The 22,050-nt window shown below is 43.1% G+C and overlaps 3 protein-coding genes and 2 long non-coding RNA genes across 12 annotated transcripts; 4 read left to right on the top strand and 1 right to left on the bottom strand.

Annotated features, from left to right (window-relative positions):
* Positions 1-1,027: 1,027 nt before the first annotated feature.
* On the bottom strand, positions 1,028-4,944 carry LOC115751085 (pentatricopeptide repeat-containing protein At3g54980, mitochondrial-like). 6 transcript variants are annotated; one of them, XM_030688796.2, is made up of 4 exons: positions 2,191-4,944; positions 1,895-2,083; positions 1,312-1,472; positions 1,028-1,234 (listed from the first exon to the last, which is right to left on the bottom strand). In XM_030688796.2, exon 1 carries the CDS (start codon positions 4,868-4,870, stop codon positions 2,276-2,278), a length of 2,595 nt encoding a protein of 864 aa, XP_030544656.1. In that variant the 5' UTR covers positions 4,871-4,944; the 3' UTR covers positions 1,028-1,234; positions 1,312-1,472; positions 1,895-2,083; positions 2,191-2,275. The 6 variants fall into 6 exon arrangements, with proteins under 6 accessions (XP_030544656.1, XP_048127995.1, XP_048127996.1 ...); XM_048272038.1 differs by having other exon boundaries at positions 1,028-1,272; positions 1,377-1,472; XM_048272039.1 differs by having other exon boundaries at positions 1,028-1,272; positions 1,382-1,472.
* On the top strand, positions 4,709-5,205 carry LOC125312755. Its single transcript, XR_007196801.1, has 2 exons — positions 4,709-4,845; positions 4,960-5,205. It is a non-coding gene; the product is annotated as an uncharacterized LOC125312755 (long non-coding RNA).
* A 495-nt stretch (positions 5,206-5,700) lies between these two features.
* LOC125312756 lies at positions 5,701-6,325 on the top strand. Its single transcript, XR_007196802.1, has 3 exons — positions 5,701-5,745; positions 5,779-5,787; positions 5,820-6,325. It is a non-coding gene; the product is annotated as an uncharacterized LOC125312756 (long non-coding RNA).
* Positions 6,326-6,697: 372 nt separating this feature from the next.
* Positions 6,698-8,972, top strand: LOC115751089 (serine/threonine-protein phosphatase 6 regulatory ankyrin repeat subunit B-like). 2 transcript variants are annotated; one of them, XM_030688803.2, is made up of 3 exons: positions 6,698-6,715; positions 6,746-7,509; positions 8,011-8,972. In XM_030688803.2, the coding sequence occupies exons 2-3, from the start codon at positions 6,787-6,789 to the stop codon at positions 8,833-8,835; spliced, it is 1,548 nt and encodes a 515-aa protein (XP_030544663.1). In that variant the 5' UTR covers positions 6,698-6,715; positions 6,746-6,786; the 3' UTR covers positions 8,836-8,972. The 2 variants fall into 2 exon arrangements, with proteins under 2 accessions (XP_030544663.1, XP_048127999.1); XM_048272042.1 differs by having other exon boundaries at positions 6,704-7,509.
* An 8,784-nt stretch (positions 8,973-17,756) lies between these two features.
* LOC115751179 (lysine histidine transporter 1-like) lies at positions 17,757-21,601 on the top strand. Of its 2 annotated transcripts, XM_030688936.2 has the most exons (8): positions 17,757-17,927; positions 19,161-19,318; positions 19,421-19,804; positions 20,059-20,452; positions 20,569-20,674; positions 20,786-20,877; positions 20,987-21,055; positions 21,149-21,601. In XM_030688936.2, the coding sequence occupies exons 1-8, from the start codon at positions 17,880-17,882 to the stop codon at positions 21,245-21,247; spliced, it is 1,350 nt and encodes a 449-aa protein (XP_030544796.1). In that variant the 5' UTR covers positions 17,757-17,879; the 3' UTR covers positions 21,248-21,601. The 2 variants fall into 2 exon arrangements, with proteins under 2 accessions (XP_030544796.1, XP_048128515.1); XM_048272558.1 differs by lacking the exons at positions 20,987-21,055; positions 21,149-21,601 and having other exon boundaries at positions 20,569-20,740; positions 20,771-20,883.
* Positions 21,602-22,050: the final 449 nt, after the last annotated feature.

Below are 22,050 nucleotides of genomic sequence, written 5' to 3'. Positions count from 1 at the left end.
AGTGACTATTTCCCTTCCCTGAGCATGTCCTAGTGTATCGAACTAAACGTTTAGGGTGAATTATAGCGTGACTGCACGTCCACCAGATGCGTCTGATGTCCGTGCCAAGAGCAAGGGAGTTCACAGCGCGAAATAGCCCACAAAATTATCCATGTGGTGGTTACATTTTCTTATTATCACAGGATTTACAATGACGATTGAATCAAGCTCGTGGCGAGGAGGATCTAGCAACTCTTCGCAGTGGGCGTTTTGATCGGCTAACAATGCGGACTTGGTCCTTTCTGGGTGTCAGAGAACACGCACCACCAACTACAAATGAAAAGGCGGTCTCGGGCTTTCAGGGCCGTCCCTAAAGCTCTCTGGAAATCCCCAACTACATATGTTGGCAATGTCCGCTCGTAGACGTCCCTAAGTCTGCATTTGCGGCCAACGTCGCTATTGCTATACACATGTTACAAATCAGTGCATTGAGGACGGTGGAGCGGTAACTAAAAGCGTGAATGAAGGCACCCAGAAACTGACATTCTGTAGAGAAAGCAACTAGCCAAAGAAGAGTCTGGTTAAGTACGTGACTTCACTAGCATCTGCAGACATCCATAAGGACAACGCACAGGACGAGAGCTCGAGATTGAACAGAATTTCTGAAAAAGAAAAACGGAAAAACAAGCCTCAAGAACAAAAAGGAGCATGCAGTTGACAACCTTGATAAAACCAGGTGGACAAGTTTTCCATCTCCAAGGAAAGCCACTCTAATCTCCTGAAGTTTTGTTATAGCATCTATATCTGCCTCTGATTTAGGCGGACAGCCTCACAAATAGATATCTACAGCTATACCTAACAAGATTAAGTGAATACCTAAAATTAGCTCAAACTGATGATTTACACCACGTCAAGGTGACACTCTACCGATGGGTTATATCCACTCAAGAATTTCACATTTCATTTATGTAGTAATTTCTGCGTTCTTCGAAACCTTTTCCAGTTCGACGGAATGGTTTTTTCGATCCTTAAACTACATACACATTTCATCATGCTTTGGTCATGATCTGTTCCAGGAGGTCCAACACACTTGGGTTCAAAACTTTGGTTGCATCGAAAGAAACTGGCGTTAATTTTGCCACGGAAGGAAGTCTGAGAACCTGATGCTGATCCATCTTGTTTTCCCAACTTGTAAAAAGTGACTCAAAGATCTGAGGACTGATACTCCACCAGCCAAAATATCATTACTCATAACCTGAAAATATATAAACATATAGAGTTGCTTGTGCTGATCTCTAAGAAGTAGGAACATATTGAAGCTAGGGAACGTACTTGGAGTAATTCGTGTTCCACATCATGCATTGTCAAGAATGATGTAAGTCTCTACGCTTTCGGACCATACAGAGACGTAGCTTCTCAGTGAAAGCTGGCAGCACTATATCGGCAGCCACTTTTTAAACCATCCACGAGACAACTGATAGAGGACTTCTCACCTAACCAAATTATGATGAAAAAATAAGGAAAAACTGGAAAAGAAGAATCATGGTAACATAAAACACAAGTGATAGCAAGGAACAAAGGTAACAAGTTGACTCTTGGTAGTTACTGCACTTACGCAAAACCATTATTAGAGAGGTCAATAATATCCATTAACCATGGGATTAGTGGATTTGGACCACTATAATGTTCTCAAGCGAGGAAACCAATATTTTACGAGATCACAGGCTCTCTCTTGTCACATGTATCTAAATTGGGGATCCATTTCATTTCCATGTGCTTGAGCAAATGGAAAATGCAGAACTTTCTCCATATTCAAAAAGCAATAGCTTGTGTAAAGCAGTCTGGATTGCTGAGACAAAGCACCTAGAGAATAACAGAATCAGGCTAGCCAGTTAAAAGACATTTCTCAGAGTACCTGCAGACTACATGGTCATAGAGCGGTTTCAACTTCTTTGAAGCAGAATCAACCCTCATTGCTATGGCATGAAACAGACAACAAATATTTACTTCATGATGCTCAAGATCATCTTCAGACCTTGATCTTTTTGCCTCCTATGCAACTCTTCTTGCACAGGAACAGACTTGACATAAAAGACAGATCCACCTGGCAGATACGGAAGACAGCCTTGAATTGAGTATTCAAGAAAAAAGAACAAAGCCATTGAAGTGGAAATGATACTAGAATAAAGGAAATCAAATTGCAGGGAGTACCTTATACTGGATATGCAGGTCACTGCAAGACACTATGAGCTCCATCTTCAAATGACTGACCAGGGTCCAAAGATACAATAGGAAATCAACCACTTGACATTGATGCTTCAGGCAGATAATTTTTCCCTTCGAATTTTCCAGTTACAAGGATATCATATGTAGTATCATCAGGCACAAGTCCTCTGTCAAGCATTTCATCATGCAACCTAAAAGCCTCTTGAAGATTTCCCTCCTTGAAGTTTCCAGCAATCAATGTGTTGTATAAGAGAACATCAGGGCTGACACCTTTCCTATCCATCTCTTCCAAAATCTTGCCAGCATTCTCTAGCTGTCCCTTTTTGCAGAGACCCTTCATCAGGACACGGTACAATATCAAATCAGGTACAAGGCCCTTTGTGAGCAACTCAGAGTAAAGATCCGATACCATGAGTAATTTACCCTCTTTCAACAGTCCATCAATTAAAGTGGTATAGGTTGGCAAGTCGCAAGGGATACCCTCATCTACCATTTTCTTATGAAAGCCAAGTGCTGCCTCCATGTTGTTTAGATCTCTAAACCCGCTGATGAGGCAATTATATATGACTGTATTTGGAGACAGACCAACTTCTAGAAGTTCAGAATACAAGTCCAGTGCCCTTTCCATGTATTGCATTTTGCAGCATCCATCAATTAGAGCACTATATGCCTTGATATCCAGTTCAAGACCCTTGTTCTTCATCTCATTCCACATCTTAAGTGCCACATCAATATTATTTCTTTTGCAAGAACCTCTGATCAAGCTGGCGTAAGTAGCTAAATTCGGGGAAACTCCAAAATCATGCATATCTCTAAAAGCACATAAAGCAGAATTTATGTCACCCTCTGCAACAAATCCATCTATAACACTATTGTAAGTCATGCAGCTCGGTAAAAAGCCTTTGCCAATGAACTTATTCAACACGTCCCTTGCCTCAACAGTCTGGCCAGCTTTACACAGACCATTGATGATTCTGTGGAATGTGAAGTCAGAGGGAGCAACTCCCGCATGCTCCATCTGTTCAAACACATCAAGAGCACGATCTGGATCGCCATGTTTAAAGTATCCATATATTAAGAAGGTAAATGAAACTACATTAGGTTTTAGTCTCCTTCCTTGCATCTCTGAGAACATAGTAGATGCTGTATCCATACTGCCACTTTTGCAGTGTCCATGAATCATGATATTATATGAAACTACATTTGGCACTAGGCCGTTGACTATCATTTTATCCCATAATTTGCAAGCTTCAGTCAAATCACCCTGATTGCAGAGCCAGGACAGAAGATGATTATAGGTAATGGTATTAGCAGCTCCGCACTCAATGGCCTCCTCAAATATTTTAAGAGCCTCTTCCCATGACTGAGCTTTTAAATATCCCCTAATCAAATGATTAAAATTAGAGACACTATGTTGTACGCCGGCAAGTTTCATTTGGGAGTATACCTCAAATGCTCTTTTGACATTCCCGTTCCTACAGCATCCGCTAATCAAAGTGGTGTAGGTAACCCTGTTTGGGACAAGACCATCCTTGCAAATACTTTCAAACAAATTCAGTGCAGAATTTAAATCACCTGACATACAATATCCCTTGATTAAACTTGTTGCTGCCACCAAATTCATCTCATACCCTCTCCTTAGCATCTCATCCTTAACCCTCAGAGCCTCTTGCATATGCCCCTGCTTCACACAAGCAGTGATCACACGAGCAAATGCAAACTCTGAAGGGACCAATCCCTTTTCTTTCATCTCGTCCAGCAACTCACACGCCGACTCTGAATTCAGCTCTAGACACCTAGCCTGGACCGCAACATTATAAGCTGCCTCGTCCAGTTGCATCCCTCGATCCTTGGCCTGTCTAAAGTACTCTCCAGCCTCCTCAGGCTTTCCTGTCTTCACACACGCACGCATCACCTTGTGCAACGTAAAGAGATCACCTCTTTCGCCTTTTGCGGCCATGGTATCATACAATTCCCGCACTGCCCCAATCCTGAGCGTCCTAAACAATGCATCCAAAAGAGCATTTAAGTACGGAAGGGAAGGCATCACATTGCTCTCAATCATTCTATAACAACAATCTACAGCATCACCCACCCGGTCAGCTCGAACGAGACTACTCAGCAAGTAATCAAAGACCTGCGAACCCAACTCGAAATCAAACCGCTGCGCACACTCGATCAGGCTATCCACAAGCAGGGCCGGGGAGTATCCGGAGTCAGCACTGGCATTCCAGCGGAGCAACCTCCGAGCCCAGCACCAAAACTCCGGACATCCAGTCAAGATATGAAGTAAGACGCAATACCCATCGACACTCCTAACGAAGCCGCGCCTTCTCTCGACTCGTAAGTAGAACTCAAGCGCCAAAGACGGGTCATCCTTGAGGCTCAGTAGAGTGCTCAACACATTGGCTCGAGAAACCAAACCACCTGGACTGCGCGTGGTGGGGTCGGGATCATTTTGACCGGAATCAGATGGGCTTTCGGAAAAATCTGGTCTTGAACTGATTTTCTCGGGATCACTCGATCCCGAGTGCATTTTCTCGGGAAAAAGGGGTCGCGAAGAAATGGAGCTTGGGTGTTCCCATTGTGAGCAAATGCATCTCGGGATGATTGAAGAACGGAGCGAAAGCGAAGTTGTTGGTAAGCTACCGAATCGGGAGATCATCGTTTATGCTCGGTCCTAGCTGCGGAATCTTCAAAGGGTTGCTATCCCCTCCATAAGCCCTAGGTAAAATTGGAATTGAGTTGTTTCAGGGATCAGGAGGAGAGCGACGATGCGGACGCAGCACGAGGACATGGGCTGGGCTTCACATTGGGCTTGCAAATTCTAATTTTGTGGAGGAATCAAATTATGCTGATTTATTTTGCAATTCGTTTCATCTGTGAGGCCCCATTAGGGAGTTAAGGAGAATCGAGAGGAGTTTGGCAACGACTCAGGAAACTAGCCTGTTCTTCATATGCTTCATCAGATAAGTTCAATAGACTAAAAGTTTGATCGATTTACTTGGGTAAATTCTTCCCGATCTTAACAGAATCCCGCCAAATGAGTCGGCTCAATTTCTCATGGTTCTGCTTTTTAGATCTCGTTCCGTATGCATGGACAGAGCGGCTCGCCCGCTTCTCGTGATCTTTTCAAAATCTGCTTGTAATTATTTAATTCGTATTCGAGCATGTAATCTGTGCCTTGCAATGCAACAATATAGTTTTTGGTGGGCGCATCGAAATATCGATTTCTCATTTGAAATCAAACCTATGTAAGCTATTTCCATGCTTCCAATATAAGCATAGCTTCTGAAGGTATGGCTCACTTTTCATTGGTAAACTCATATCTTAATCTTTCCTTCCTTTCCCTTGTTTGATTCCTCCCTTTTCAGGTCTGTTTAAGTGGCTTGCTCTGCCATTTCCTTTCTTTCTTCTTTTCTTTTTCTTATTAATATTCCCAGTACCATGTGAAAAGAAACATAAGATAAGATTGTAGGGCATGTATGTGTGGGGGGGTCCAGACAGAGAACTGGTTTTTCTTGTTAAAAAAAACAAAGAGTGGGACTCACCCCACCATCTATATTGCTGCAGAAGAAAAGGGTTATGGAGAGAGGGAAAAAAAAAAAAAAAAGCTGGTTCTCACATGCCATTCTCTGCTCTGGTGTTAGGACAGCCAGAGCCCTGTCCACCATACTTACCAAAATGGAAGCTTTTCAAAGAGGTAAGAGGTAATTTTGATGCAGCAGTTAGGAAGGTATTGAAACAAACAAGCAAAAAAAGCAGCACAGAATGGGACTATTCTGTGGAATTCAATGCTAATTTCTGGTACAGTTTCAATTCTCAACTACTGTACACTCGGCTTCACTACTTGAAATCCAAAAACTGCACCCACAACAAGCCCAAATAGTAATTCCTACTTAAGGCACCACCTTCCTTCCTTGCCCCCCCGTGCCCTCACTCAAAAGAAGAAAAGTGGCATCTTCTCTGTTCCTCAATGCTTGCTTGCTTCATCACTACAACCACACACACTCTCTCTCTCTCTCTCTGAGTAAGCCTTGCACTGTCCGAGGTCCGTGGACCCACGTACATGTGCCCGCTGATGAAACCCACGAGCGGGGCTCAAATGATCAATGGCAGCGATAAACCGGATGTATATGTGGGTCTGGATCCATTCAAGCATTTGCCCACGCTCATCAATCGCCCCGTCGAGAAAATTCTTGCATGAATCCAGGTCTACTGGATCAAATAGATCACCACGGTTTATCGTGTGAACAGTCTCCTGTCCCTGTTCATGGGCGTTGGCAAGAATCTCCCCACCCCTCTCGCACCGAATAAATTCTCACTAAAACAGACTTTGCATTTCTTTCCACGCACACTTGCTTTCCTGAAGCAGATTGGCCCCATGACGACACGACAACGACAACGACAACGACAGAACACTCGCCTCATCAAATCAGAAGTCGCACGCCTCAACTTCAGCAAAATGAGCCTCCCCAAATATTCTTCCGTCCATTTCCCGATTCCAACAAACGCAGCTTTCGGTCTCGCTCTTGAAACGGACTAAAACCTTTTCTTTTCTGGCATTCTTGATCTTACTCGATGCCTCCGACGTTCCTGCCTCTCCGGTGTGCGAACACCCGGGACCAGTGGTGGTGCGCCTCTCCAATCGAATGTGCAGCCGCTAATGGCCACTATGATCTTGTCCGCGAGCTCCTCCGCATTGACCCTAACCACCTCATTGAGCTCACCTCGCTCCGCCGCATCCACCGCCTCGAGGCTCTCTGGGAGGAGGCGGGCGACGCCGGGCGCTTCCGCGGCATCGCCGAGCACCGCTCCCGGGTGGCCCGGCAGCTTCTGCTGGAGTTCGATTCGAAGAACAAAGGTTCCCTCGTCAAGGGTCGATACGGTATTGGTGGGTGGCTCATGTACACCGCTGCGTCGGCAGGGGACTTGGGTTTCGTCCAGGAGCTGCTGGAGAGAGACCCGTCTCTTGTTTTGGGAGAGGGCGAATACGGCCTCACCGACATCCTTTACGCTGCTTCCAGGAGCAGAAGCCGTGAGGTCTTCAAGGTGGTTCTCGATTTCACGGTGTCTCCGAGGGCGTTGTGGTCGATGCCGACCAAGAATGCACGGCAGGGAGAGGTTGCTTCCTTGTACAGATGGGAGGTGATGAACAGAGCAGTGCACGCTGCTGCTAGAGGAGGCAATTTGGAGATCCTGAAGGAGCTCATCGCGGGTGACGACCGCTCCGATGTTCTGGCTTATAGAGATGCTCATGGCTCCACCGTCTTGCATTCTGCTGCAGGCAAAGGACATGTCGAGGTGAGTTGCCGGATCGTGAAAGCTCGTGGCCTCTGTGGCAAGCTTTCGTCCCCGAATTCGATATACCGATATTGCTAGATTTAGGAAGCACGATTTTTTCTCGAATGGACAATTTTGCTTAATGGTTAGTTGATGTCTTATGCTCTTTCGCGGACTTTGAGGATTATAGTGTCACCACTGGAGTGAATGTAACTCTGCATTATGACCGAATTTCGGCTTCCTGGTGTCTCGGTTCAATCGGAACATAGCTCGATTTCGGCAATAAGGTCTCGGCCAATCTGATCAGTTCATCAAGCCAGTTAAACACACCGAAATTTTTGTAAAGAAGGAGACCATTTACAGCTCCCCTTAGTTGTTTTTGGTACATTTGATTACAAATCACAGAGCCTTAAGTTAGAGATGATATTAGTGCAGACCTAGTTGTAACGTTGCACGCCTAGAGCAACTCGCCAAGAAGATTGAATTGATCTCGGTCCCTGTTTCATGTCGAAAACAATGCAGGTGGTTGAGCATCTTATTCAAGCCTTCGACATCATCGACACGACCGACCATCGAGGCAACTTGGCGCTGCACATAGCTGCTCACAAGGGTCAGTTGCCCACAATCCAGGCACTAATCTCTGCTTCTCCGTCTTCTATCTCGTCGAAGAACATGAATGGAGAGACTCTCCTCCACATGGCTATTTCTGGACTCCAAGCTCCGGATTTCCGGAGATGGGATGTCCAGATCGAGATGATGAAGAAATTCTTGAGTGGAGAAGTCTTCAATGTGGAAGATGTAATCAACGCGAAGAATAATGACGGCCGGACCGCTCTTCACTTGGCGATCGTCGGTAACGTGCACCACAAACTAGTGGAGATATTGATGGCGGCACCAGGACTCGATGTGAACGTTCCTGATGAAGACGGGATGACCCCACTTGATTGGCTCAAACGGCGACCGCGCTCCGCATCATCGGATATACTAATCAGGAAGTTAGTTTTGGCTGGAGGCCGAATGCTTGGGATTCCTGAATTTTCTGCTAGAGAAGCCTTGCTTTCGGAGATAAAGATGCCTAGCAACGGAACAGCTAGCCCAGGAACATCTTTTCAAATAGACGATAATGAAATCTTCTTGCACGCCAGGGTCCGGGACACGTCGGACGCTGACGGCTATCGGAACAGAGCGGGAATCAACTCTTGCTCATTCGACTCGACCGATGAAAACAGCAGTTCCTGCATCAGTGAGAGACCCAGTTCTGCGAATAGCGTCAGGAGGCGACTCAAGAAGTTCCCGTGGCCAAGTATTCGAGCAAACAAGCACGAACCGGGGATCTGCAACAAGTAGATGCAGGAACGCAGGGGCTTGGAATTCTGATTGGAATGCGCAATATCAAGAGAACTGGAGGAGAGAGTCTTACTTCTTCAACTGTTCAATCAAGTTATAAAGACCTTCGCACGATTAGAAATGTTCATTGTCGTTCTTGATTCGATTCAAATTTTTTTTTTTTTTGTCATAGATTCGATTCAATCAGAAACCTGGCCATACAATCTTAAGTATAGATTAACGCACCATCATCGCATGTTTTATATAAAGTACTCATTAATTGAGAAATCGTGTGGTAAAAAATGACCGATAGTAATTCGCCTCCAATCCCCGTCCATCGACGAAGAAAAGAACATGGTACTTCTCGGAGCTAGATGGACGTCTATCATGGTCAGTCGGGTCGGGCCGGGCCCTACATAAAAGGTCTCTCCTCAAGCCTATTCAAATTGGCCTTTTGGCCCAATTGATCTGGGCAAGCTCAAGCAGGCCTAGTGCCGTTCCCCGATCAGGTCTAATCCTAACAACTAGCGACGGAGAACTCTCAGGCAACAGAAGAAATAAATAAATAAATGGATAAACGCACTGAAAATCCTAAAATTTTTCACAAAGTTACAATTAAATCGTAAAACTTTAAAAAGCGCAATAAACTCGTAAAACTTGTTATGAAATTACAATTGAGTCATCAACCTTTCAAAAGGTACAATCAAGTCTTGAAACTTATCATGAAAATGTAATTAAAACCTAAAATTTTCAAAAAATGTAATCTATGGACAGAGCTTTTTCCCCAATTCGACAATTTTTAAGACTCGATTACACTTTTCTAAATTTTTGGGACTCAATTGCATTTTCCGACGAGTAATAGGATTTAATTGCGCTCTCGTGACAAATTTTGGAATTTTCAATGCACTTGTCCAAAGAAAAGAAAAAAGAAAAATAAATGCCAAGGTGCTCTTGTTTACCCAATAATAACGAGAGGATGTAAATGGTAATAAAGACTATTTTACAAAATAACCTAATCATTTCTTGCTTGCTTAAATTGAAATTATGCTCATCTAATCTCTCTATTTGTGCAAATCAGTCCTTGTGTCATTGTCATTGCTCCTTTTTTTGCTTAAAAACAATTGATCCCTTAACGTGCAAGCCATCGTGTTGGCGTTTTGGCTCATTCCTCCGCAAGTTCCGGTTCGATCAAGCAACACAAGTAAAGCTAAATTGGAGGGCAACCTCATGAACATCCTCCCGAAAAGGATGGAGATATTTCCTCGAGGAACCCAAATTGACTCTAATGGATTGAAAATATTGCCAAAAGCAACCGATTAAAAACTTAGGTATTTGAGGAACTACAACACATTCGGTTTATTACGCGGTCGATTACCTTATATTTTCTTTCTTGTATCATGAGGCATCCAAACGTCTCGACTCGACTAGTTCTCACGGATGCGCGCAAGTCAATTCCATCCACGAGCATTAAGTAAGACGTCACCTCCTGTAGGGCGGCAAGCGTGGATCTCCTAGCTACTATAAATAGGGAGACGCTACAATCTGAAAACTTAATCCTCCATGTCAGAATAAACACGCTCCTTTCGTTTTCCGACTTAGAAGAAGGCGGGTGCGTATAGGAAGCGTGCCGCCTCGTAGCGCGACTGTAGCTTCTCGACACGGCATTAGGAAACATCAAAGAAAAACAATTGATGTGAAGTTTCACGTGAGAATGCGACAAGAAGGGGGCATCCGTCCAAACGTTAAACCACTTTGGAAAGAACGAAAAATGAAGAAGGGGGGATACGGAATGGCCATCAAAAATGGAAAAAAAAAAAAAAAGGCACAAATTGCTTACACGAGCGTCGTGTCGCTCTGATGTGAATTTATACAAGTCAAATGTAGGATTCTGCGGTCTTACAAATGCCAGCTGCTTTCGTTAGAAACAATTGCACGCAAAATTGAAATGTCTTGCACAGAGTACGACCAATTCAAAAATTTCTCCGTTCCTTTTGTGGATAAGAGTTGAATATAATGATGTTCGAGCGGCTTCAATTTTCCTTGTTTTTGACCGACTGACCCTCTCGACGGTTTCGATTTTCCGACGTTGGGTTAATCAATTGGGCAAATCCGAAACTCCGTTGGCACTTTGACGAGTGAATTCTCAGTCAAGAAGACGCGCATGGTAACACTTCTAGTTTAAAAATCAATTTCCGATCGGAAGTTAATTTTTCTATTTTTGGAGATAAGTAGTTTTTTTTTGTTTTTTTTTAAGTTACTCCAAAACTATTTCTGCACCCAAAAAAAAAAAATGCTCCAGGATTAGAAAAATGAAGTTACCTAACTAAACGGATTTCTGCTCCGGAAGCAAGTCTTGTGCAGAAATTCTACTCTTGTCATGCGCGCCCTAACAAATGAAGCTCCAATTACTCTGTTCGGTCCTTTTTTTTTTCTCTTCTTTTCCAAGAATCTTAAAAAAAAAAAAAAAAAAGGAAAATTGCCAACCGAAGCATTCGATTCGACACCAAGAACGCGAAAAAATCAACCATATCGAGAGTAGCAGCCGAACATTTCTTGATGTCGGATGAGATCATCAATAGACTCGAAAAAAAAAAAAACCATGGTGGGGGTGCTTGTGCGCTATCACTCAGTCCCACCGTTGACCTGCCTCCTAATTAGAAGTCCAAGTCGTCGGGGGTAATTGCGTCGTTTCTTCCAAGGGCTGAGGCCTCCCAACCGTCGTTTTGACTTCTCCTCCGCTTTGATTGGGTGATAACTTGAAAGGCAAGCGCCAGTGTTTGGGAAATTTTTGAAAAAAAAAATCTTAAACTTACCATAATTGTGCACAAAAAATTCAAATAAGGGCCCGAAGTTCTCTTATTTTCTCAAATAAGGGTCTCCAGTGAACATTGCTTTAAATAAAGGTCCGAAGTGTCATAATATGTTTCAAATAATGGCATGAAGTGACTATAAAGTTTTAAAAAAAGGTATTGCCTAAAGGGTATTTTCGTCATTTTCTATTTTTATTTTTTGATTATCTTTTATATATTTTTAATTTAAAAAAAAAAACAACCACGCGAGCAAGAGGACTACCCCTCCCGCTTGTGTTGCGGTCGACCTGCTTGGTGCGGGATCGACAAGGTTGGTGAAGGCCGATAGGGTCACCAGAGCCTCGATGAGGGCCTCCGATGACGGTAATAAAAAAAAAAAAATATTAAATAAGAAAAAAAAATGAAAATGCCCTTGAAAACAAGTCTTTTTTTTTTTTTTTGCCTTCATGGCCACTTCAGGTCTTTATTTAAAATAACATTCACTTCGGACCCTTGTTTGAGAAAATAAGGGTACTTCAGGCCCTTATTTGAGACAAGATTCACTTCGGCCCCGTATTTGAGAAAATGATAGGACTTTTGGCCCTTATTTGAAAATTTTCCCAATCGTGCCATTGTAGTCATGATTGTTTTTTTTTAGTAATTGAATCTAAATCTTTTATATTTATGTCAATTCGATCAATTCGATCAATTTTCACCGACAATCGCGGATATGAACGTATGTTATCCTACGTGATAGGGGTGTGCAACCAGACCGGGTTTATCCGGAACCCGGATCGGCCTACTCGAAAAACAAGGTTGGGAATCGGTTCCTGCTTAAACGAGTCCGAGAATCGGTTCCAATTTTTGGGAACCGGTTGAAATCGATCCGGTTTCCGGTTCTAGGTGAAGACCCACCTAGACCAATTTTAGAACCGATTTTTAATTTTTTTTAAAAAGAAACCCTAGTGTATAATCCATTATCGCTTGCCCTTTAGTTGCCTCACGTCCCTCGGCTCCTCTCGATCCTCTATTTCTTCCCATCTTGTCGTATTATCTATTACATTTTGGACTATTATTTTTGGTGGATTGTAATTTTTATTGTTTATTTCATCGATACTCATATTATTTTGATAAAAAGAAAAAGAAAAACAGGTTTTCGAGGTAAACCCTGGAATTGGATTGAAACACAGGGTAGGTTCCAAAACAGGTTCCAAGACAAACAATGTCGGTTTTCGGTTCTAAAAACTGGAAACCGATTATAACATGGTTGGTTTCAGAGTCTAGATCTGGACCCGGCCCATGCTCACCCTTACTACATGATGCAGTTAGGTTATATTAGCACCGCAGACATTAGCTGCATAGTGCTACCACAGTACCCAATCGGACACTAGTTAAGATTGCACAAGACTCATGGGCTATGGAGCAAAAAACTAAATCAAACTCTTATGATTTGTATACAAACAATTCTGTGGCCGCACAAAAATTTTGAAAAAAGTGCCCGACCACAAAAAAGGAAATGTTTTGAAAAAGATAAACCTCTTCTATAAATTCTGTAACATGGGTTGCCAACACACGTGAGCTACAGCACAGTGATAGTACCAAACACGCCCTCGTGCTCTGTTTGCCCTGCTCGACTCACCGTATAAACCTTAGGAGTGAGCAAACGGGTTGGTTCAAGCGGTTCAATCCCTTTGCAGCCTTACCCAATTGGTTCAAGGCTGGTTCACAAGGGAACCGATTTAGGAATTAGCCTCGACCAGTTCGGTTTCCAGCTTCATTCCCTGAACCGGCAAGTTCCACCTTGCAACCTTAAACCCACAAGGCCAGTTCCAGCTTACATGGGTCCTAATCAGTTTTTGAATCGGTTCACCCTAACTCAAAGTAAGTTATATTTTACTCTCTCTTTTTAAACAGAAAATATTTTATTGAAATTGAATATATTAAGTATCTTCAAGCAGAAAAATTGACTTTATATATGACGTATACAAATTGTAATAAGGTGAAATTAGAAACTAAAGGGGGAAAAAAAAAACAACCCAGCCGGTTCTTGGGTTTCTGAATTAACACCGGAATCTGTCAATCCAGTTATAAGTCGGATTATGGGATCAACAAGGTTCCAAAATTAGGAAACCGGCCCTGCCCAAGGTAGGTTTAAGTGCTCCTTAATTTCCTCGAGTGGTGGAAGTAGAGTCGATTGAGCATAATTACAAAAGAATAGCACCCACACTTCGCTTTCTTATCTTCTTTTTTTTTTTTTCATATCTTTTTTCCACAAAGTTGAGCACAGTTAACAAAGATTGGCACTGTAAATATCTTGCCAACCCACCCCCACTCGTGGAAGAAGCTCAGCGCTAGGGGAAATGGAGTGGGGCCCACGAAACAATAGCGAGGAACATTCAAATCCCCCCAAGTGTAAACGGGACGGTGCTTTCGGGACAAAACGCCGCCGCTTGACCGCCCACACAAAGAGTTCCATCTCATCACATTTTCCCAAATAAATCGCACGTGCGAAGACCATTCGCGAGGAAGTCAAATTCCAAAAAACCACACGTGTTTTTTCGTAAAAGGCCGAGGACGGGAAGTCGGACGTGGAATCAAATTCGGACAGCCGAAACCACGAGAAGATGAGGAGGCCGAATCGGATCGAAAGGCTAAGGTTCATGCCCTTTGAGTCGGTCCAAAAATAAGAAAGTGCACTTATCGCTATCGAATTTGGGACTAGGTTGATTTCTTTTCTTCTTCGTATCTTAGCTTTAAAAGATGCTCGTTACATATGACGACGCGTCTGGAGTGTCCACTCGGAGAACTATGCGTTTCGAAGTTGTCCTCGAGTTCGTAAAACGAAGAGCACACGCACTCGTTTCGACCGTTGACGGGGATGGCTCTAGCACGCATTTAATTACGTGTAAGCTATGTATTTCTTATTCTTTCAAGTGAAGACAACAGAATACATGACGCGTCTTAATTAAAAGGAGAAATAATTCCCCGATTCATTGTACGGAATCGAGAAAAGTGTCCAAAAAGTCCTAAACCTATTGTATTAGTGCCAATTCAGTCCTAAACCTTTTGTATTAGTGTCATTTAGTCCTAAACCTTTTATTAGTGTCAATTCAATCCTAAACCTTTTACAATAGTGTCAATTTAGTTCTAAAAATTTTGTATTTATACCAATTGAGTCAATTTGGCCAATTTTCATTGGAAATCACTAGCATGGACGTCAATTATCCTACATGACACAATTGGCGCTAACATGGATATTTTTTTAAAAATAATTTTGAAAAAAACCAAAAAAGTGCTTAAAAAATTATTTAAAATATTAAAATAATATTAAAAAAGTCTAAGTTAGCGCTAGCCATGCCATGTAGGACAATTGATGCCCACATTAGCGATTTTCGATCAAAATTGACCGGATTAACTCAATTGGTATAAATATAAAAGATTTAGGACCTAATCGGCAATAATACAGAAGATTTAGGACTAAATTAGTACAAATGCAAAAGGTTTAAGACTGAATTAGCATCAAAAAAAGGTTTATGGATGAATTGATTCTAATGCAATAGATTTAGAACCTTTTTGACACTTCTTCCTACAGAATCCATGGGATTTAAGGCCTTTTCTTTTCTTAGTAACGTTTGGCTTTTCGAGTTATTATCGACAAAGTCATCAACATCGTGCAATCAACACGAAGATGTAATTAGCATTTGTCGAGTATGTTTTGTTGCCTCTGATTTGCGGATTTTTAACTACTTGTGGATAATTGTTATGGATAATAGGAGCCAGTGAATAGCGTAACTTCTTACAACTGTCATTGGGAAGTTATTTGTTATTTGCATTGTAGTCACTCGTGCCTTAGTTAAGTGTTTAAGTCCATTCAGTGCCTTCAAACAAGCACCTTCCAACTCTCGAAGGCTATATGAAGTGTAATCGTCCCACGCCATATTGTCGAGCAGGGTCTCTCATCCATTCCGGGATCCTTCCTTAAATGAACTCGTTCTGGGCTATTTTAATAGTGGTTCACATAACTCCCTAATCGTGATGTGCGGACTTTGCTTTTCTAACTAGCACGTGCAATTTGAAAGCGGAGAGCTCCTTATCCTTTTCGGACCAGTCCTTCGAGTATATGATTTGTGGGAATCTCGACCCACCCAGCCCAGTTCCTTGATTTGGTGTCCCTCTTGCCTTTCTTTCAAAGCCAATTCCGACAAAGAAAGATGAAGAGCAATGTCACACCCACAAATGATCAACTTTTTTTTATTCTAGTCGACAAGTGATAGACTTAGTCAATAGAAGTAGAGTTTGGTGAATAGCAGAAGTCGTGGACATCAATATCTATGTGTAACCGATAAATAGCAATATTTTTCGGGCTAAGTGTTGCTAGATATAAGTTATTTGGGATAAAGTCATCGATATCAACGCTTAATGAGAGCAAATATAAGTTATTTAGGGATGATGTTATCGACATCAACATCCTTGAGTAATTGATGAGTAGAGATATTTTCGGACTCGAGTGTTGCTAGATAATAAGAGATTGGAAAGTTGTTTATTTATTTGAATTGTGTACCCGTCCACTGAAGGCTTTAAATGGCCACATCATTCTATTTATAGACTCTCTCGAATCCATCAAAGAACTCACTCTTCCAACAATTTATCTTTTATCTTTCATCTCTCGTACTTTAGTTATAGCATAGGCACTTCATCGTCCATTACATTCCGGTGCGTATCTTAGTCGATAGTTTTCAGATTTTCGTAGCCGATTAAATTTCGGCGTTGTATCTCTCTATCGTCTCACTTTGTCGTCGATTGAGTTCCGGCAAAGTAAAGTGCTTTGTACTTTGTTATCGAGTAAATTCCGACAAAGTATACCTGTTCTTCGGGGTTCATTCGGACTCTTGTCCGAAATCGTTACGGAAGCCATTTCCCCCCCTTAATAAAATTCGAAAAAACTAATTTCGATGAAAAATATTTCGTTGACGACCCAATCTCGGCAAAACAACTGTCGGAAAGATTGGTCGATAATGTTGGTATACTAGAAGAGACTGGGATCGGTTGTTGAATCCATGACCAACTCGCTTAAGGGCCCATTTGTAATAATGCCACATCACCTACTGTACCAATTTCGTACGCTAGCCGAGTCGTTGAGGCTTTTCCCCTGTGCACATTCTCTTGCTCTATTACCTTTTTATGAGGGAGAGGATGGGCAATCTACCCATTCCAAAGATCGGTTTGGAGTTCGCCTAATGTGCGAGGAAAGTGAAGATGCGCGATTTGCGCAGCTAAGCGGTTTTTGTACTTTGTACCGAATAAGTATCGCATGAATCCGACGCTGTGTGCTCGACTAGATTTGGACCCGTCGGATCGGGCGAGATCCGCATGGATCCAAATGTAACCCGCTGCTTTCACACCCGAGTCGATACAACAACAATTTGTCCCATTCAGTGCATAGGGATGGAGAGGTGAGTAAGGCATTCCTTCAAATTGCCAAGAAAATTGAAAGTCCGGGGAGAAGGTGTTCCTTCAGAATTAGAAGTTCGGGCGAAGGTGTTTCCTTCGAATGATGGTGGGAGCGGCAATGTAGCGCGAATGCATTTACCAAAATTATCTAATTAGGAAACGTTCAAATCAATAATCAAATGAAGGAAATTGTTTACGCGATCGTTGAATTGTACATGTACGTGTGGAAAGTGAAAAATGTCGTCGTCACTTAATTTTTTTTTTTTCATGTAAGATTGTTTATAGACAAAGAAGATTCTAATTTCAAAGTGTAAGGATTAGATTATTGAAGACAAGATAATGGCTGTGATTTTATAAATGCATGAGATCCTGTTTATTTTTTTACACGTATATGATGGTTTGGAGTAATGTCGCTGAAAATAACAAAGAAAGAGAGATTCTGGTATCTTGTCGTGCGCAACTTGGATCGAAATTTCTTCATTATCGCGCAGCTTGGCCCCACCCTACCCCATTTTGGTTTTTTTAAATGATTTTTCAATCGTCTGATTAGAAGACTTTTCGCGGTCAAACCAAGTTACGTCACCGACTCGCCTTCGTCGTCTCTCGCTCTCTAACGCACAGTTCGTGTGAAGTGGGAACCTGCAACTGCAACTTCCCGGTCGGAACTCTCTCTCTCTCTCTCTCTCTTTAAATACGAGGATTTTCGGCCATTTTCCTCGTCCCACGCACTTTGCAAAAACTCTTCTCCTTCTTCTTCTTCTTCATCATCTCTCTCTCTCTCCGTGGCGTCCGGTTGGTGTGCAGAACCAAGGAGAGGACGCAGTTATGGGGACTCAAGCTCCGGCCGATCATACCTACGATCGCCAGCACAGCGTTAGTCTCTCTCCCTCTCTCTCTCAAACGTACGTGCGCATGGAAAAATGTTTTGTTTGATAAATTAGCTGCAACAGAACCATTACTATCCCATTCGTTTAGTGTTTAGTATTCATTACTGTCTCAGTTAGCACGTGCAATTTACTATGAGCTGGCCGAAGACGTAACTGAAGATTCTTGTTATAAACGAACGTAGATAGATTGGTAGGTAGCTCTCTTGTTCTTCTCAAGTAACTCCGGCCCGGATGATGGAAAAAGAGATTATCTTATACAAATTGATTCGCGAAGATGATGCAGCCATTCGGCGGATCTCGTGTTCCGGCATCGTTCGGTAGCTCTTTCTCTATCCACAAGCACTTGGCTCCTGATGGGGACAAGATCGTGCTCCATCATCTGGCGGCGTCGCCCGAGCTTTGCAACTGCAGCTACCGGGACAGAGTTAGGACGGTTCGTGATTCGGAATTAGGAATTTTGTTGGGTTAAGTTAGGTAGGGAAAAATACTTATCTAGTCTTCTTTGAAAACCCGAACTTGAACCTACGAAAGTGAATAATAATAATGTACAGAACATCCCATGAAATGGATGCTCGGTCGGACGTGGGAACGGTGCGCCCCACGTGGCAGAGAATTAGGCAACAATCCGGCAATCCCTACGGCGGCAACGCACGTGTCGCGTCATTAGGTGTTCAAAGGTCAAAAAATTTAATTTGCTTTCGTTGACCAAGGAGCTCGCAGAAGGACCCGGGGCCTGTGTGGCCATCTTGATTCTTCTTCGTCGGCTTCTCTCTGCATTTGTTCTTGTGTTTGACTTTTGAGTCAGATCGATCTCATTCACCCATCATCTTTTTACCCCTTCTTCTTGTCGTCTTCCTGGACCATCTAGTTTCGACTGTATGTAAATGTAACCCAACCATGGCTCGTCAATATGATTAAGACATGAAAGAGACAATGCAGCACGAAATATGAACATCACTTGAATTTTTCCAGCATTAGTTTGCTTCTGATGCAGAGCTTGTTGAGTGCACGCGTGCGCGCGCGTTCTTCGTGTGTGTCGGCGTCATGAAAGCATAGGATTTGCTCTGTCTATGCTCGCGTCGCCGGGGACGTAAACTTGCAGCATGGCATGTTCACACCTTTTTGGTTCTAGTAGGATTGATGCTCTTACTAGCCAAGATTAATGGAACGTCAATCTGCAACATGTAGCCTGAGTTGGATGTGTTTATGGTTTCCATAGGTCGAAGAAAAATCGGAGAATCAGAAGGCGATTGACGAATGGCTACCAATTACTTCCTCAAGAAACGCGAAATGGTGGTACTCAACTTTTCACAATGTCACGGCCATGGTTGGAGCTGGCGTGCTTGGCCTCCCGTACGCCATGGCTGAGCTTGGGTGGTGAGTTGTTTTCTATCAAACACTTGACTAAACTGCAGTCTTACATCCAATTCTATCTCCATAATGTTTTCCCGATCAATCGTGTCTCGATTTCAATTTCAGGGGTCCTGGCGTGGCGGTGATGGTCTTGTCCTGGATTATCACCCTCTACACATTGTGGCAAATGGTCGAGATGCACGAGATGGTTCCCGGAAAGCGGTTTGATAGGTACCACGAGCTGGGCCAACACGCATTCGGCGAAAAACTCGGCCTCTACGTTGTGGTTCCTCAGCAACTCATCGTCGAGGTTGGAGTGAACATTCTCTACATGGTGACCGGAGGCAAGTCCCTGCAAAAGTTCCACGATACGGTTTGCACGAGCTGTGCGAAGATCAAGACGACTTACTTCATCATGATATTCGCTTCCGTTCACTTTGTTCTCTCCCACCTCCCCAACTTCAACTCCATCGCCGGCGTCTCCTTGGCTGCTGCCGTCATGTCTTTGAGGTATGTATTCAAATCCAACTTCAATATCAATTCATGTCGAATCAGTAACCACGTTTAAATCAGATTACTTGTCATAACCCATGACAAACAGAGGGCAAAAGCCTTAGCAGGCGAAACATTATTCGATAATATACATGAAGAAACGATCCGGATCGAAAGGAAAACAAGTGTTATGCTATTGAATCATACACAGACTGAAGCAGTGGATTGTTTGCTTGCGGACTAAAGCATTTGTTCTTCATGTTTCCGAACAGCTACTCCACTATTGCTTGGACAGCAGCGCTCCACAAGGGTGTTCAGCCTGACGTACAATATGGTTACCGAGCGAAGTCGGTGGCGGGAACGGTATTCGACTTCTTCAGTGCATTGGGCAGTGTTGCTTTCGCCTATGCTGGGCACAACGTCGTGTTGGAGATCCAAGCCACGATCCCGTCCACGCCAGGGAAGCCATCCAAGGTCCCGATGTGGAGAGGAGTCATCTTCGCATACATCATTGTGGCTCTCTGCTACTTCCCGGTCGCCTTAATCGGGTACTGGATGTACGGGAACTCGATTGATGACGACATCCTCGTCTCGTTGCAAAAGCCCGCTTGGCTCATTGCTATGGCCAATATGTTTGTAGTTGTCCATGTGATTGGCAGCTATCAGGTAAAGATTACTGCCTTCCTCAATTTTTTTTTCCCTTATCCTCCTGCGATTTTGCGAGAGGTTGGACCAATTGAACCAGATATTTACCAGATCTCATTTACCATTTCTCCTGGCAGGTCTATGCAATGCCGGTGTTCGACATGATAGAAACTGCACTTGTGAAAAAATTGCACTTCAAGCCCACTAGAACGCTTCGGTTTGTTTATCGCAATGTCTATGTTGGTAAGTGGATCCAGACTCCATCCTATGCGATGTCTCGTTATTTCAAATTAGATGGGCTTATCGCTTTTGTTGAGATCTAACTGAATCTCGAAAATCGATTTACGTTTGTAGCGTTCACGATGTTCTTTGCCATTACCTTCCCCTTCTTCAGTGGTCTTCTTTCGTTCTTCGGAGGATTCGCTTTTGCTCCTACCACATACTTTGTAAGTGCATCCATATAAGCAAGATATGCATTTGGAATCTCTTCCCAAATTGCCAATGTGCATAACCACTGAGTCCTCTGGCTTCTTCTATTTCTGTTTTCTCTCTTAGCTTCCCTGCATAATGTGGCTGGCGATTTACAAGCCGAGGAAGTACAGCTTGTCGTGGTGGACAAACTGGGTATGCTTTCTTTTATCCGATTGTTGTTCATCGTTCTTCCTTTAAGATTTATATAAGTGAGCTGGTCTAACTTGGGTTCGTTTATCATGTCAGATATGCATTGTAATTGGAGTTCTCTTGATGGTCTTAGCGCCTATTGGAGCATTGAGGACGATCATACTCGAGGCTAAGACCTACTCATTCTACTCTTAGATTCTACACTTACATACCAGCTTACAAGGGAGGGCGCTCGCGGCCATGCAGATCCTTGAGAAATTATGGATGGAGATAAACACAACGGCGAGTTAGTTGCAAATTGTCATCGGCCGAACAGAACCTGTACCATGTTTCCACGGAGCCGCCAACAGGATCTTTGTAGTGTAAACGCACAGGATTTTTATTGAGTGTGTATGTCAACCTTTTCTTGTCTCAAGCTTGTTTGTTTCAGTGCTAGCATAGAGGAAAAAAGATGTATCCAGTGTGATTCTTTTCAATTTTGAAGTGTGTTACTTACCCAGAAACAAAAGGTTCATTCTTGATTGAAGTAAAGGGCCAACTTCAACAGCAGAGACTACTACCCCAATAAGCTTTCCACACATTCATCACCTGCAAAGTGAAGTCACACAACCGGAGACTAATTTGGGACGGCATCCGGGCAACTGCAAAGCGTCACTTGAACTTATTTTTAAGCTAACCACTATCAGCACAAAGCACAGAGAAACCTGCAAATTGCTGGCAAGAACAGCAATCGCAAAGTCTCACCACCAAGAGTCCAAAAACTAAAGCCCCCCTGAAGGTGACTTGTCTGTAATTTGCTAACCGTCCCGTGAGATATGATAATACCATGCTGCAGCCGCATAGCAAGTCTGCGTAGAGTGTTCACCTTGGTTTATCGGAATATAAAAGAAAGCAACAGGAACTACCAAAGTTGGCTAACTTCGTAGAATTAGACCTCTAGTGAGAACCGCTTCCGTAGCCCGATCATCCTTTAATTCTCCCAGACATCGAAACCACCA

This window comes from Rhodamnia argentea, chromosome 11 (genome assembly GCF_020921035.1).
Source record: "Rhodamnia argentea isolate NSW1041297 chromosome 11, ASM2092103v1, whole genome shotgun sequence".
In the NCBI taxonomy this organism is placed as follows: Eukaryota; Viridiplantae; Streptophyta; class Magnoliopsida; order Myrtales; family Myrtaceae; genus Rhodamnia; species Rhodamnia argentea.
The sequence above is the reverse complement of the archived record's forward strand: the minus strand, read 5'-3'. Positions and strand labels throughout refer to the sequence as shown.

Coding starts and splice junctions, on each gene's coding strand:
- LOC115751085 (XM_030688795.2), bottom strand. CDS start 4,870: ATGATCTCCCGATTCGGTAGCTTACCAACAACTTCGCTTTCGCTCCGT.
- LOC115751089 (XM_030688803.2), top strand. CDS start 6,787: ATGCCTCCGACGTTCCTGCCTCTCCGGTGTGCGAACACCCGGGACCAG. Junction 7,510..8,010: donor CAGGCAAAGGACATGTCGAG/GTGAGTTGCCGG, acceptor AAAACAATGCAG/GTGGTTGAGCATCTTATTCA.
- LOC115751179 (XM_030688936.2), top strand. CDS start 17,880: ATGGGGACTCAAGCTCCGGCCGATCATACCTACGATCGCCAGCACAGC. Junction 19,805..20,058: donor GCTGCCGTCATGTCTTTGAG/GTATGTATTCAA, acceptor GTTTCCGAACAG/CTACTCCACTATTGCTTGGA. Junction 20,453..20,568: donor ATGTGATTGGCAGCTATCAG/GTAAAGATTACT, acceptor TTCTCCTGGCAG/GTCTATGCAATGCCGGTGTT.